This window comes from Bombina bombina, chromosome 1, assembly GCF_027579735.1.
Source record: "Bombina bombina isolate aBomBom1 chromosome 1, aBomBom1.pri, whole genome shotgun sequence".
NCBI classification, from domain to species: domain Eukaryota; kingdom Metazoa; phylum Chordata; class Amphibia; order Anura; family Bombinatoridae; genus Bombina; species Bombina bombina.
This window is the reverse complement of record NC_069499.1, coordinates 585,996,200-586,012,705: the sequence shown is the minus strand read 5'-3', so window position 1 is coordinate 586,012,705 and position 16,506 is coordinate 585,996,200. Positions and strand designations below refer to the sequence as shown.

General features: G+C 36.9%; 1 protein-coding gene across 1 annotated transcript in view; it reads right to left on the bottom strand.

Moving 5' to 3' along the window:
• The window catches only part of IQCA1 (IQ motif containing with AAA domain 1), a 356,514-nt gene extending 340,419 nt beyond the window's left edge, over positions 1-16,095 (bottom strand). The window contains exons 1-3 of the mRNA XM_053713497.1: positions 15,998-16,095; positions 13,971-14,298; positions 12,359-12,478 (exon numbers count right to left, since the gene is read on the bottom strand). Coding sequence (XP_053569472.1) covers positions 12,359-12,478; positions 13,971-14,298; positions 15,998-16,095 — 546 coding nt within the window. The remainder of the gene's footprint in view (positions 1-12,358; positions 12,479-13,970; positions 14,299-15,997) is intronic.
• Positions 16,096-16,506: the final 411 nt, after the last annotated feature.

The window sequence follows — 16,506 nt, the reverse complement described above, 5'->3', positions numbered from 1 at the left end:
GAGCGCAAAAGAGGGGGGAGAGAGAGAGTGCAAAAGAGGGGTGGAGAGAGAGCGCAAAAGAGGGGGGAGAGAGAGAGCACAAAAGAGGGGGGAGAGAGAGCGCAAAAGAGGGGGGAGAGAGAGAGTGCAAAAGAGGGGGGAGAGAGAGAAAGTGCAAAAGAGGGGGGAGAGAGAGAGTGCAAAAGAGAGGGGGGAGAGAGAGAGCTCAAAAGAGAGGGGGAGAGAGCTCAAAAGAGAGGTGGAGAGAGAGAGCTCAAAAGAGAGGTGGAAAGAAAGCGCAAAAGAGAGGGGGAGAGAGAGAGCAAAAGAGAGGGGGAGAAAGAGAGCACAAAAGAGGGGGAGAGAGAGAGAGCGCAAAAGAGGGGGGAGAGAGAGCGCAAAAGAGGGGGGAGAGAGCAAAAGAGAGGGGGGAGAGAGAGAGCTCAAAAGAGAGGGGGGAGAGAGAGAGCTCAAAAGAGAGGGGGAGAGAAAGCGCAAAAGAGAAGGGGAGAGAAAGCGCAAAAGAGAGGGGGGAGAGAGAGAGAGCAAAAGAGAGGGGGAGGGAGAGAGCGCAAGGGGTGGGACCGCTGTACCCTGCAAAAAATGGCCCGTGTGAACGGGCTTTAGGACTAGTAAATAAATAAAAGCATAGATCCATGCACTCAATAAAACACTTATTGCAGTGATTAAAACTTCAATGGCAAAGTACAGTCAATTTGGCATTAAACAACTTAAAGTAATACAGCTTTAAACAATCACTAAAGCTTTACGTAATGGTGTTGAAATATGCTGGTATGTTTGGCAGCTCAAAAATCTGCTAAAGAAGATCTAGACTTCTAGGCATAGGGTTAGTGAGCCCTTATTCAGGTATTAATACAGTTGTGTTTCTCCTTGGTTGTTTTCAGCAGTAGCTGTTTTCAGCAATAAGCCCCTCTTATTGTATCCAAAATATGTATTCCCTTTGTGGTACTATAGTGACATCCTTACAGTGTTCAGAATACACACTTAGTGTTACAAGTGAAAAAAAAAATGGACCTGTGTCCAGTAGAAAAATTTAATTGCAGCTGTGTCCAGTGAAGAAAAAATATATATATTTTAGTTGTGTCCAGTGAAGAAAAAAATATATGAAAAAATGCAACTTTGTCCAGTGGTATACAAATAAAAATGTGATGTGCGAAATTTAATAATGATATTGAAAAAATCAAAAACAAAAAATCAAATTGGTGTTAGAAAAAGTAAAAAATCCAACATCGCAACCTGTGTAGAAAAAACGCAGCCTAGTGGAAAAATGGTGAGTGAATAATAATATAAAAAATGATGGTGATATGGATTCAGTTCCTTATATAAAATATGGTGATGAGAATCTACAGTCCTAATGCTGAGAGCTCATTTAGGTGTTCAGATTCCCTGAAGGTTGTGAAGTTTCTTTGATAAATCCTTCTGTGAAAGAAATGAAAAATAGTGTAGATTGTTTTGGTTGTAGTGTATAGTAGGAATAAGGCTTACCGGTTATAAGTCGGCCAACGCGTTTTGGCCTCTTGAGAAAGGCCTATGAGAGGCCGAAACGCGTTGACCGACTTATAACCGGTAAGCCTTATTCCTACTTTACACTACAACCAAAATTATCTACACTATTTTTCATTTCTTTCACAGAAGGATTTATCAAAGAAACTTTTACAACCTTCAGGGAATCTGAATACCTATATGATCTCTCAGCATTAGGACTGTAGATTCTCATCACCATATTTTATATAAGGAACTGAATCCATATCACCATCATTTTTTATATTATTATTATTCTTCACTCACCATTTTCCACTAGGCTGCGTTTTTTCTACACAGGTTGCGATGTTGGATTTTTAACTTTTTCTAACACCAATTTGAACAGTCATACTAATATACTTTATAACATTCAAACCTCTATATTTCTGCCTGTTTCTAAGCCACTATAGACAGCCACTTATAACATGCTTTTTTATTTGCTTTTCACAACAGAAGACTGCTAGTTCATGTGGGCCATATAGATAACATTGTGCTCATGTCCAAGGAGATATTTAAGAGTTAGCACAACACAGTACTAAATGCAAGTCAATAGATAATAAATAAAAAGTCATGTGATCAGGGGCTGTCAGAAGATGCTTAGATACAAGGTAATTACAGAGGTAAAATGTATATTAATATAAGCGTGTTGGTTATGCAAAACTAGGAAATAGTAAATAAAGGGATTATCTATCTTTCAAAACAATAAAAATTATATTGTAGACTGTCCCTTTAATACAGACTGCTTTGTTTTTAATTAACTTTAAAAAAATATATATCCTCATAAAAACTTGACAAACTGTAGATATACAGTATTAGTATGTGTATATTTTGGTAAGCCTGCCATCATTTAAAAAATACGTCATTAATTTTGGAATTTGGGCCTCACCTTACAAACGGCTAGATTACGAGTCTTGCGTTAGGCTTAAAAAGCAGCGTTGGACGGTCCCAATGCTGCTTTTAATGCCCGCTGGTATTATGAGTCTTGGAGGTACAGGTGTACCGCTCACTTATTTGGCCAGACTCGGAAATACCGCAAATCCACTTACATCAATTGCGCATCCTATATTTTCAATGGGACTTGAATAGCGCCTGTATTACGAGTCTGACAAAAAGTGAGCGGTAGACCATCTCCTGTCAAAACTGGTACGGTATTTTAAAGTCAGTAGTTAAGAGTTTTACACTACAAAGCCGTAGCATAAAACTCTTAACTAAAGTGCTAAAAAGTACACTAACACCCATAAACTACCTATTAACCCCTAAACAGAGGCCCTCCCACATCGCAAACACTAAAATATTTTTTTAACCCATAATCTGCCGAACCGGACATCGCCGCCACTATAATAAATATATTAACCCCTAAACCGCCGCACTCCCGCATCACAAAAATTAGTTAAATATTATTAACCCTTAATCTGCCGTCCCTAACATTGACGCCACCTACCTATATTTATTAACCCCTAATCTGCCGACCCCAACGTCGCCGTCACTATATTAAAGTTATTAACCCCTAAATCTAAGTCTAACCCTAACACCCCCTAACTTAAATATAATTTAAATAAATCTAAATAAAATTACTATCATTAACTAAATAATTCATATTTAAAACTAAATACTTACCTATAAAATAAACCCTAAGCTAGCTACAATATAACTAATAGTTACATTGTAGCTATCTTAGGGTTTACTTTTATTTTACAGGCAACTTTGTATTTATTTTAACTAGGTACAATAGTTATTAAATAGTTATTAACCATTTAATAACGACCTAGTTAAAATAAAGACAAATTTACCTGTAAAAGAAAACCTAACCTAAGTTACAATTACACCTAACACTACACTACAATTAAATTATTTACCTAAATTAAATACAATTAATTACAATTAAATAAAATTATCTAAAGTACAAAAACAAACACTAAATTACAGAAAATAATAAAGTATTTACAAGATTTTTAAACTAATTACACCTAATCTAATCCCGCTAACAAAATAAAAAAAGCCCCCCCCAAAATAAAAAAGCCCTACCCTACACTACACTAAATTACAAATAGCCCTTAAAAGGGCCTTTTGCGGGGCATTGCCCCAAAGTAATCAGCTCTTTTACCTGAAAAAAAATTACAACCCCCCCCCAACATTAAAACCCACCACCCACACAACCAACCCTACTCTAAAACCCACCCAATCCCCCCTTAAAAAACCTAACACTAACCCCCTGAAGATCACCCTACCGGGAGACATCTTCACCCAACAGGGTCAAAGTCCTCAACGAAGCCGGCAGAAGTGGTCCTCCAGACGGGCAAAAGTGGTCTTCCAGACGGGCAGAAGTCTTCATCCAGACGGCATCTTCTATCTTCATCCATCTGGCGTGGAGCGGCTCCATCTTCTAGACATCCAACGCGGAGCATCCTCTTCATCCGACATCTTCTTGAACAATGACGGTTCCTTTAAGTGACGTCATTCAAGATGGCGTCCCTTTAGTTCTGATTGGTTGATAGAATTCTATCAGCCAATCAGAATTAAGGTAGGAAAAATCCTATTGGCTGATGCAATCAGCCAATAGGATTGAAGTTCAATCCTATTGGCTGATCCAATCAGCCAATAGAATGCGAGCTCAATCCTATTGGCTGATTGGATCAGCCAAAAGGATTGAACTTCAATCCTATTGGCTGATTGCGTTAGCCAATAGGATTTTTCCTACCTTAATTCCGATTGGCTGATAGAATCGGAATTGAAGGGACGCCATCTTGGATGACATCACTTAAAGGAACCGTCATTGTTCAAGAAGACGTCGGATGAAGAGGATGCTCCGCGTCGGATGTCTAGAAGATGGAGCCACTCCGCGCCGGATGGATGAAGATAGAAGATGCCGTCTGGATGAAGACTTCTGCTGGCTTCGTTGAGGACTTCGGCCCAGCTGGGTGAAGACGTCTCCCGGTAGGGTGATCTTCAGGGGGTTAGTGTTAGGTTTTTTTAAGGGGGGATTGGGTGGGTTTTAGAGTAGGATTGGTTGTGTGGGTGGTAAGTTTTAATGTTGGGGGGGGAATTGTAATTTTTTTTCAGGTAAAAGAGCTGATTACTTTGGGGCAATGCCCCGCAAAAGGCCCTTTTAAGGGCTATTTGTAATTTAGTGTAGGCTAAGGCTTTTTTTTATTTTTGGGGGGGGGGTTTATTTTGTTACGGGGATTAGATTAGGTGTAATTAGTTTAAAAATCTTGTAATTATTTTATTATTTTTTGTAATTTAGTGTTTTTTTTTTTTTGTACTAGATAATTTTATTTAATTGTAATTAATTGTATTAAATTTAGGTAATTAATTTAATTGTAGTGTAGTGTTTTGTGTAATTGTAACTTAGGTTAGGTTTTATTTGACAGGTAAAATTTTCTTTATTTTAACTAGGTAGTTATTAAATAGTTAATAAATATTTAATAACTATTGTACCTAGTTAAAATAAATACAAACTTGCCTGTAAAATAAAAATAAACCCTAAGATAGCTACAATGTAACTATTAGTTATATTGTAGCTAGCTTAGGATTTATTTTATAGGTAAGTATTTAGTTTTAAATAGGAATAATTTAGTTAATGATAGTAATTTTATTTAGATTTATTTAAATTATATTTAAGTTAGGGGGGTTAGGGTTAGACTTAGGTTTAGGGGTTAATAACTTTATTATAGTGGTGGCGACGTTGTGGACGGCAGATTAGGGGTTAATAAATGTAGTTAGGTTGCGGCGACATTGGGGGCAGCAGATTAGGGGTTAATAAATATAATGTAGATGGCGGCTATGTTGGGGGCAGCAGATTAGGGGTTAATAAATATAATGTAGGTGTCGGCGATGTTGGGGGCGGCAGATTAGGGGTTAATAAGTGTAAGATTAGGGGTGTTTAGACTCGGGGGTTCATGTTAGGGTGTTAGGTGTAGACATAAATTTTATTTCCGTATAGGAATCAATGGGGCTGCGTTGGGAGCTAAACGCTGCTTTTTTGCAGGTGTTAGGTTTTTTTTCAGCCAGTTCTCCCCCATTGATTCCTATGGGGAAATCGTGCATGAGCATGTTTAGACAGCTCACCGCTAACGTAAGCAGCGCTGGTATTGAGGTGAGATGTGGAGCTAAATTTTGCTCACTTTTCTGTGGTTAACGCCGGGTTTCTAAAAACCTGTAATACCAGCGCTGTCTGTAAGTGAGCGGTGAGCATAAACTGCTCGTTAGCACCGCACAGCTTCTAACGCCAAATTCGTAATCTAGCCGAAAGCTAGAAATCATCCAATTTTAAATATATTTTTGTGAAAACTCACTGCAGTGTTTTACTGAACTTGTTCATGTTTAACCCCTTAATGACAACTGACGTACCAGGTACATCATGCATTAACAACCAGTTAATGACAATAGACGTACCTGGTACGTCAGTTGTCTAAGAGAGTGCTGGAAGCGATCGCAATCGCTTCCAGAAGCTCTCAGGGTATTGCAGTGATACTCTGTGGCCCTCTCTGCACCGGTAGCGATGGTGCCGGTTCGTTGGTGGGTGGGAGCATAACAGGGAGGCGGGTGGACGGCCCATCGCTACCCGGCATCCGGTTCCTGTAAGTGCAATGTGCACGCCGGATGCCGGGAGCGTGCGGGGGCGCGCGTGCGCGATTAGCTGGCCACTGACACCAATGAGGAGGGAAGAGGGGGGAAAAAAGATTTTAAAAATATAAATATATAAGGATCTGGGAGGGGGAGGGGGTTGGGGTATTGTGGGGGGCTGCTACACTACAGAAAATATTAATAATTGCAAAAAGAGAAAAAGATACTTTTGTTTTTGGGGGCAAATTGGGTACTGGCAGACAGCTGCCAGTACCCAAGATGGCGGCAAATAGGTAGGGGAGAGTGTTAGAGAGCTGGGGGGGGATCATGGAGGTTGGGGCTAAGGCAGGGGTCCATCACAGCTAAAACATTTTTTTTTTTTTTTATTAAAAAAAAAGAAAAACTCCTTTTATTTAGTACTGGCAGACTTTCTGCCAGTACTTAAGATGGCGGGGACAATTGTGGGGTGGGGGAGGGAAGAGAGCTGTTTGGGAGGGATCAGGGGGTGGGATGTGTCAGGTGGGAGGCTGATCTCTACCCTAAAGCTAAAATTAACCCTGCAAGCTCCCTACAACCTACCTAATTAACCCCTTCACTGCTGGGCATAATTTACGCGTGGTGCGCAGCAGCATTTAGCGGCCTTCTAATTACCAAAAAGCAATGCCAAAGCCATATATGTCTGCTATTTCTGAACAAAGGGGATCCCAAAGAAGCTTTTACAACAATTTGTGCCATAATAGCACAAGCTGTTTGTAAATACTTTCAGTGAGAAACCTAAAATTGTGAAAAATGAATTTTTTTTTAATTGTTTGCTCGCATTTGGCGGTGAAATAGTGGCATAAAATATATCAAAATGGGCCTAGATCAATACTTGGGGTTGTCTACTACACTACCCTAAAGCTAAAATTAACCATGCAAGCTCCCTACAACCTACCTAATTAACCCCTTCACTGCTGGGCATAATTTACGTGTGGTGCGCAGCAGCATTTAGCGGCCTTCTAATTACCAAAAAGCAACCCCAAAGCCATATAAGTCTGCTATTTCTGAACAAAGGGGATCCCAAAGAAGCATTTACAACCATTTGTGCCTTAATTGCAGAAGCTGTTTGTAAATAATTTCAGTGGGAAACCTAAAGTTTGTGACAAAATTTGTGAAAAAGTGAACTTTTTTTTTATTTGATGACATTTGGAGGTGAAATGGTGGCATGAAATATACCAAAATGGGCCTAGATCAATACTTTGGGTTGTCTTCTAAAAAAAAATATATACATGTCAAGGGATATTCAGGTTTTCCTGACAGATATCAGGGTTCCAATGTAACTAGCGCTAATTTTGAAAAAAAGGGGTTTGGAAATAGCAAAGTGCTACTTGTATTTATGGCCCTATAAATTGCAAAAAAAGCAAAGAACATGTAAACATTGGGTATTTCTAAACTCAGGACAAAATTTAGAAACTATTTAGCATAGGTGTTTTTTGGTGATTGTAGATGTGTAACAGATTTTGGGGGTCAAAGTTAGAAAAAGTGTGTTTTTTTCAATTTTTTCCTCATATTTTATAATTTTTTTTATAGGAAATTATAAGATATGATGAAAATAATGGTATCTTTAGAAAGTCCATTTAATGGCGAGAAAAACGGTATATAATATGTGTGGGTACAGTAAATGTGTAAGAGGAAAATTACAGCTAAACACAAACACAGCAGAAATGTAAAAATAGCCTTTGTCATTAAGGGTAAGAAAATTGAAAAATGGTCTGGTCATTAAGGGGTTAAATGATGGGGTTGGACACCTGCATACTCAAAAAAAAAAAAAAAAAAAAAGGCTTTGAATTATACAACATTTCCAAATAATAAGTGATGGAAATATTAAGATAACTATGAACTCTTGTCTTGGAATACAAAGAATATATCTTACATAATCCCAAAAAGAGTTCTGTATTCCATCACGCTGAAGGAAGTAATTGCAATGTGAAGTGTAAGGCATTAGAGAAATTTGGATCTAAACCAAATGGGTAGACACGATAGGATCTTTTTACATGCTGAATCCCCCTGGAATCTGAATTACTGCAAATTCCTTACACCTAAAGGGGCTTAATGAAAAGCTCATATAAATGTTTGAGAATACAAATATCTTGAATTCCTTCAATTTGTTTCAATCATTTTCATATACGTTTTTATAAATGATTTAAAACAGCAGGTTAAGGTTGTACAACCAACTTCAATATTTTCTTTATAGTTTTTTCCAGTTTTTATTGATTTAGGCTAGATTACGAATGGAGCACTAACAGTTACACACAAGCGATATGGGGTTTATTGTGGGTGTTTGCACACGTCGTTTTTTTTGCTCGTATTACAAATTGAAAGTAAAAGTGATCACTTGGGCGCAATAGAAGTTAGCATGCGCCGGGTTAGCGCAACCTCAGAGTTCTGGTTAACCGTTTTGCGTACATATGTATTTATTACTAAACACCTTTCCATGAACAATTTGCACAATCACATTATTTCAAGTAATCCTCCTTTTATATGGCAACTGGTGTTATATATTTTGCTCCATTTGTATGTGCCTATTTTAATTTGTGGTGCAAAACCTTAATTGTTTTCTGGATGGCATTCCAATTAATTGGAAGCAAGACTGCTTGAATTATGTAAACCACCCAAGGTACAGCCGCAAGAAATCTAGAAATCTGGGTTTCTTACATCCACAATGGGTAACCACTCAAGGAAGAGATTTTTCTTACAGGCTTTTCATGTGGCTGTCAAAGGCATTTTTGGAGATGGAAATAAATGCAGCCAATGCAAAAGAAAAACATGGCGACTAATTGATTCAATATTTATGGTGAATCACATATGTGTTTGTATGTAATTGTTTTCACTTAGTTTCAATTCTTGACAGAGTGGATGGGACTGCTCTCTATGTCACAGCCCAGCCAAAAAGAGAAAAAGAAGGAGGGGGGGGGCAAAGGAACAGAATATACCAAGTAGGATTAAAAATCTTTTATTATAAAATATTCATAAACTTTAAAAATAATAATAATAATTATGCAGTTTTGCGTGTACGGTAATATATTTTTCATTGCAACATTCTTAAAGTCTGAAATTTACCATCACTTTAAACCATATAATTGCTCTTATAAACAAGCATTTGGATAATGATAGTTTATTCCTTAAACTGTTCCATAATTTAAAAGTGTGAATACATCAATATTTTTAAATTGTTATTGAAGAAATAAATAATTGTGTTTGATTCAATGTAGACTGAGAAATCATGAGACTGAAAGGCCAAAAACAAAAAAGGGGGCCCCACCATTCAAATAAGGGACTTAATGTCCTTATAGTTGTCAAGTAATGGTAGTAAAGATAATCAGAGAGCAGCTATTAGCCACATTTGTGTTGTTAATGTCAGGACTATATAGAGCCTTGTTCTCTAAGCTTATTAAAAAAATTGCAGGTATCCAAAAAATTGGAATAACTGTGTGGGTGTAAAAAGATGTCATTTTGTAAAATACTGTAGAACACAGTCAATGTTTTTTTGTAAAATATCTACCTATATGAATATTTATATAAAGGAATATCTATATAAATATATATAGGAATATCTATTTAAAAAATACATAGAATATTTTCCTCTATGTGAAAAACATTGGAATGTAAAATATTTACAATGCATACACAGTAAAACACATTATTAAAGGGACAGTCTAGTCAAAATTAAACTTTCATGATTTAGATAGGGAATGCAATTTTAAACAACTTTCCAATTCACTTTTATCATCAAATTTGCTTTGTTCTCTTGGTATTCTTTGTTGAAAGCTAAACCTACATAGGCTCATATGCTAATTTCTAAAACCTTGAAGGTCGCCCCTTATTTCAATGCATTTGGCATTTTTTCACAGCTAGAGGGTGTAAGTTCATGTGTGCCATACAGATAACATTGTGGCGACGCCCGTGGATTTACAAGTGAAAGGGCACTGATTGGCTAAATGCAAGTCTGACAAAACAACTGAAATAAGGGGGCAGTTTGCAAAGGCTTAGATACAAGGTAATCACAGAGGTAAAAAGTATATTAATATAACCATGTTAGTTATGCAAAACAGGAGAATGGGTAATAAAGGGATTATCTATCTTTTTAAACAATAACAGTTCTGGAGTAGACTGTCCCTTTAAATATTTAAATTTATTAAAAATTATGTTTTGAGGTATTTGAGTGGAAAAGGCTCCAAAGTATATGCATATGTGTTCACATGTGTATATATGTGTTTATAAGTGTATATATGTATATTTATACATATATACACTTATAAACACATAAATACAGATATATACACATATATGTACGTATATACACATTATAGTCCTTTCCATTCAAATACCAATTTACCTTTTAACCCTTTAATATTTTTTTTAGATAGTGTATATATGAGTGTAACACTTTATTTTAATATATTTATGTTGTGTTTGGTGCAACTTTTTATTTAGCCCTAATCCTTTACGTGAGGTCTTCAGTCGAGCTAACCCAATAGGCAAAAATTTAGTTTGTCCTCATGCGGTCGCATTTACTTTCAACTTGCGGTACTTTTATGCCGTGATATTTCAATATTGCATGCACTGTAACATTAGTGCGCCACTTGTAATCTATCCCTTTGTATTAGCTTAAATTTACACTCAAGTCAAAATTAAACTTTCATTATTCAGATAGAGTATGCAATTTTAAACAACTTTCCAATTTACTTCCATTAAAAAAAAAGTGCAGTGTCTTTTTATATTTAAACTTTTTGAGTCACCAGCTCCTATTGAGCATGTGCAAGAATAAGTGTGTATGCATTTGTGATTGGCTGATAGCTGTCAGATGGTACATGTATGCATTTGTGATTGGCTGATGGCTGTCACATGGTACGTGTATGCATTTGTGATTGGCTGATGGCTGTCACATGCTACAGGGGGAGTGGAAATAGACATAACTTTTAAAATTGTCAGAAAAAAAATCTATTTATTTGAAGTTCAGACTAAGTTCTATTGCATTGTCTTGTTATCTTGCATTTTTTGATTATGCAAATCTACTGTGTTATCTTCTGTTGAGTTTTTAGAATCACTCATAATGGACAGATATTACAGAACAACGTGGTTGTAAGGGACAATAAACAGTAAATAAATTCTAGATAGAATGATGTATTCAAAACAAAGATTAGCCTAAAAAAATATATTTTAACAATAGATTTGTTGTTTTTAAATACTGATTTTTTTTTTAAGTTTTACGGGTATATTTATCATAGTGCGAGCGGGCATGATACGATGTAGCGTATCATGTCTGCACATTGATAAATGCTCACAGCATACGCTGTCGGCATTTATCATTGCACCAGCAGTTCTTGTGAACTGCTGGTGCAATGTCGCCCCCTGCGGATTCACGGCCAATCGGCCGCTAGCTGGGGGTGTCAATCAACCCGATCGTATTCGATCGGGTTGATTTCTGTCCGCGGCCTCAGAGCAGGCGGACAAGTTATGGAGCAGCGGTCTTCATAACTTCTGTTTCCGGGGAGCCTGAAGGGTCATACGAAGCTTGAAAAATCGTCCCCTTTGTGTACATAAAGCAGTGGGAGCCGCCATGTTGTAGCCTAGTTTTCCTTCTCTGCCGAGGTCAATTAGGGAGCATTATAAACTAAAGTGTCAAGCCAATCACTGTGTGGAGTATTAAAGTGTTAAGTTTGCACTTCCCTTTTAACAGGAATTGGAAAGTCTCAATTTTTCATAGCTAAATAAAAAAAAGGGGACAAAATAAATCATTAAAGTATACTGCAAAGCTGTTTTACTGCATGTAATTAAACAATTTATATTACAATCTTAAAGTGTTTGTTTATTGTCCCTTTAATAAAACTGGATAAAGAAACAGAGCAGATGGTAAACCAAATCCAGCAGAGATAATGATTTCTTTCTCACACACTTCTTGTGGGATTCTGTTCCATGTTGCATTTGTAAGCAACTTAGCAGGATCCCACACATCTCTCATATCTGCCTAATCCTTTACACTGGCTGTGCCTGGTTGCTTCAAATGCTCAACATGTTGCAAAGCTATAACTTAGCTTGGGGGAATCACACCGCTTTACAAGTTCTGAGCTTAGTAGATGAGATAACATGATGCACTATTGATAAGAATCTCAGAAAAATGCAACTTGTCAGTATTAGGCTTTTTAAAAACACAAACAGTAAAACGTGACTAACAGATAGTAGCAAGAAAGCAATCTACAAGTGGTTACAGAATTAACCCTTTTCTACTCACCACTTCCTTGTCATGGACTCCAGTACGCTCCAGAATTTGGGATAGGATCCGCTCACGGTCCTTTAAAACTTTCATCTTTTCTTTGATAAAGTACCTTGGGATTGGAATATCCAGACATTCCTAGAATGGGAAAGTAAAGAGTAGACAGATAGGAGATAGATCTCATGAAACCTTAGTAGACAACAAGAGATTCAAAAGCGAGGTTGCCCTAAGTAAGAGCACACAATTCCTATAACTTTTGGCATACATACTCATTTTTAAAAGTAGGCAGAAGTTTTGTTCACATAAAAAATAATGCTTTTTCTTAAAGGGATACTAAACCCAAATTCTTTTCTTTAATGATTCAGATAGAGCATGCAATTTTAAGCAACTTTCTAATGTACTCCTACATTTTTTCTTCGTTCTCTTGGTATCTTTATTTGAAAAAGCAGGAATGTAAGCTTAGGAGTCGGCCCATTATTGGTTCAGCACCTGGGTAGTGCTTGCTGATTGGTGGCTACATTTGCTCAGGCTGCACGGTGTAAGTTTTTGTTAACACAGTGCAGCCAGAGAAAAAGTGCTGTTTGAAGAGAACAGTGAAATATGGAGCAGCACTGAAAAGCGGCACTTTGATTGATGACACCAGTCTGCAAAGCTGTGACTCAAGACTGTGAGCAATTCACCTTTTTATTGCTAAATGTTTACCTTCTAATTATGTGATGTTAGACCAAGAGCAAAGGAAACAAATTTATTCAAGAGACATTTAAAAAAAATAAGATTTTTTTTATGTTTGCAGCTAATTTGCAATTAAATTTCCAACTGCTGCAATATATTATAAAACTTTAAAATTCGCTTTACTCTCCAGTTAATCAACACACTGCAACTGGTGCTTTGTAATTGCCTAATTTAAAATTTAATTTCAAAACGACCTGCAGAAACATTTTCACTAAAAAAGAAAACTTCATTGACAAAAGCGAAAAAAAAGCTCTGCCTCTGGTGCTGATCTGTAGACTGCATGTAAAGCAAGAAACATTTTCCATGTTAAAAAAATATTACTCTATGCTTGTATAAATGTATTGTAATTTGCCATATGGACGAATGCATAAAATGTATTAATCTGAAGCTTATAGAGTGTTAAATAATAGGCATGTATATTTTTATTTTTTCAGATTTGACAATGGTTTAAATGCAGAATATGGCTGCAGTAAGTGGCATCCTTTTATTTTTCAGCACCATATTTATTGTGTAGAGTGTGACACACAGATATCTGTGCAAAAACTTTACATGCCTGTCCTGCTATGCCGCTAGTTTATTGTGGATTGACTCTGTGGGCAGTGCTGAAAAAAGCACAAAAAATATTTTAGATCCTTTATTGTCAATTTTAAGCATCAGCAGCAGGAAATGAAGACGCTGTAATACTTACAAATGATTAACATACACCATGGAGAGCGGAACACTGGTTTAAATTATTTCTGATTTTGTCAGAAAAAAAAGATTTAACAGTAATACTGGAAACTAGGCCATAATTTGAAAAATGTGTTCAGTTGAATAATATAGCAACTGAAGTGATTAACACCACATTTTAATTAACTATGATAAATGATTTCCTTAGTCACTAACCACAAATACTCACAGGACCCATTTTCTTATCCTGAAGTATGTCGTCGAAGTACTGAAACTCTGAGATTTCCAGATCCACCATTTCATTCTTTAGCTCCAGGATCCGTCCCATTACTCCGTCCAGCACAGTTCTGATGAGCCTTCGCTTCTGTGGATGGGTCATCTGATCATAAGCCAGCTCCAGGTTGCGGAAGATCTGCACATATTTGATGTACAAGGTGCCAAGCTGTTGGGCAACTGCCATGCGGTCTTTCTCTGGTTTGGGAGGCACCTCTGGCATCTCCTGCAGAAACAGTTGTCCCAGAGAGTGCTGAGCTTCTACCCACATCTTGTTGTAGAACCTAGACAAAGAGAAAAGTATGATTCTAGTATCATTTTATATAATCATAGCATATCTCAATAATTAAACAGTGCATTACAAAAGATCTGTATAATTTAACACGGTTATTTTGATTGCACAATTTACCAGGATTTCAAGATCAAGAATTAGAAGTAAAATGATCTGAATGTTGCATTTAGTAACGTTTCACCATACTTAAAGGGACACTAAAAAGCAGCATTTAAAAATGTTTGCTACAGTGGTATTTGTATAAAGATATATTGAGAATAACCCAAAAAGTTAGGAGCCAGGGATAAAATTTGAGGGGCCAGTGGCTCCTGGGTCTGTCGGGCCGTAATGTAAACTAAAGGTTGTTAACATTTAAATTTACAGAGCAGCATCAGCTGTGCTCCTCTTTCTAATGTAAGAAGTACATAGCATGTGTACTAGCGATGGGCCAATGTTTTGCAACATTCGAAAATTGAAACAAATTTTAACACATTTGTTTGTTCATTTCGAATGTTTGCATAACATTGTAACATTCGTTTTATGTAATAGTATTTCTAATGCTTTCTTTACTTTTAATTATGCAATATTCGAATCTCTATATTTGTAATAGTATTTCTTATGCTCTCTTAAAATGTAATATTCAAACTATGCAATATTCAAAGTAGAAACATTCTATCAACATGAATCGTTTTTCATTCATATCAACATTTGATTGTCCAAAACAAAAGTCCACAAAAATATTCAATCTACCAAACAAATTACACTTTCATCACATTCGCCCATCCCTAATGTGTACATATCAGCGAATGAGCATTAGCAGGAGGTACAGCAGGAGCTACTTATCACAACTGATACATATACTGGTTTAAATTTATTAGCTTTTTACTTAACAATTTTTCAGGCAAAAAATATTTATGACGTGTAAATGCTGCTCTTTAATATGCGTCACAGAAATGTTGATTTATAATGTTCCTAAAGTAAAAAAAATATAACTTTCAAAATTTAGAAAGGAAGCGCAATTTTAAACAACTAACCAGTTCACTTCCATTATCAATATGCACAGTCTTTTTATGTTACACACTTTCTGGGGAACAGTATATACATATATGCATTTTGTGATTGGCTGATGGCTGTCGCATGATGCGGGGGAAGGAAATGGAACTAACTTTGGAATTTGTCAGAACAAAATCTTTTTTAAAGGGGTAGTGTCATATACTCCACCAATAAATTATCTCTGATATTTGAAAGCATCCACAAGCATCTATATTATTATTTGCTGTCTTGATGATCCTTGTCCTCTGATTCGGAACACCAGACCATAGGCGGCGGCCTTGCAGAGATCCTGGTGCCCCCCCGGTAACCCTGATATCACAGTCTTTCACTGCTCATTTACATTATCATACATTGGTAGAACACTAAACCTTACAGAAAGATTTTCAATTAACCCTACCAAGCTACATTAGCTGATATGGAACTAAGATTGCTAAACTTTGAGGAGGCACTAACTTCTATGACAGAGAAGCACTTTGCATGCTTGTGCTGGCACATTGATAACTATCTCTACACCAGACTGGATGCTTCATCTCAAGGAACTATAACTGAGGATTCTATTTCTCACAAAGTTGACCAGATACTTTATTACAATTGCTCTATAACTAACAATTCCGCTCTCAAGAACAAACACACAGACAGTTTTCTCATTCTCATCCTACTGACTGCCACATCCTCTCTTATGATAACGTGAGCCCTCAAGTAATAGGCCGGGAGGAGCTAGCTCCTCATGAAGAGACACATATGGAATCCCTGTCATCTTGGAGAATAGGTGTGGGGTAAACTTTATCTGTTCCCTAATTGCTCCCCAATTCTTTCCTTAATACTGGGGTAGGCTTCAAGTACCGTTACATCCTCTCACTTTCTGGGGCTCTCTATAGCATGGACAGGGATAGGCAAGGTGTCCGTACATGGACACTGGTGTCCATGACTAGCCCTTGCAGTGTCCGCCACAACCTTAGTATATCTTTTCTTTCTGATTAAATAATAGAAATAAAAAAAAAATGTAGTGTGAATAAAGTCAGTGGCTTGCCAAGGGACTACTAGCGATATTGGGTGATAAGTTATGGAATAAATAAAGTCTGAGTGAAATACTGGATATGTATCTGCATCTGTATAATAACACCCAGCTCTATACAAAGACACAGTAGTGACACTGGCACATGCGTAT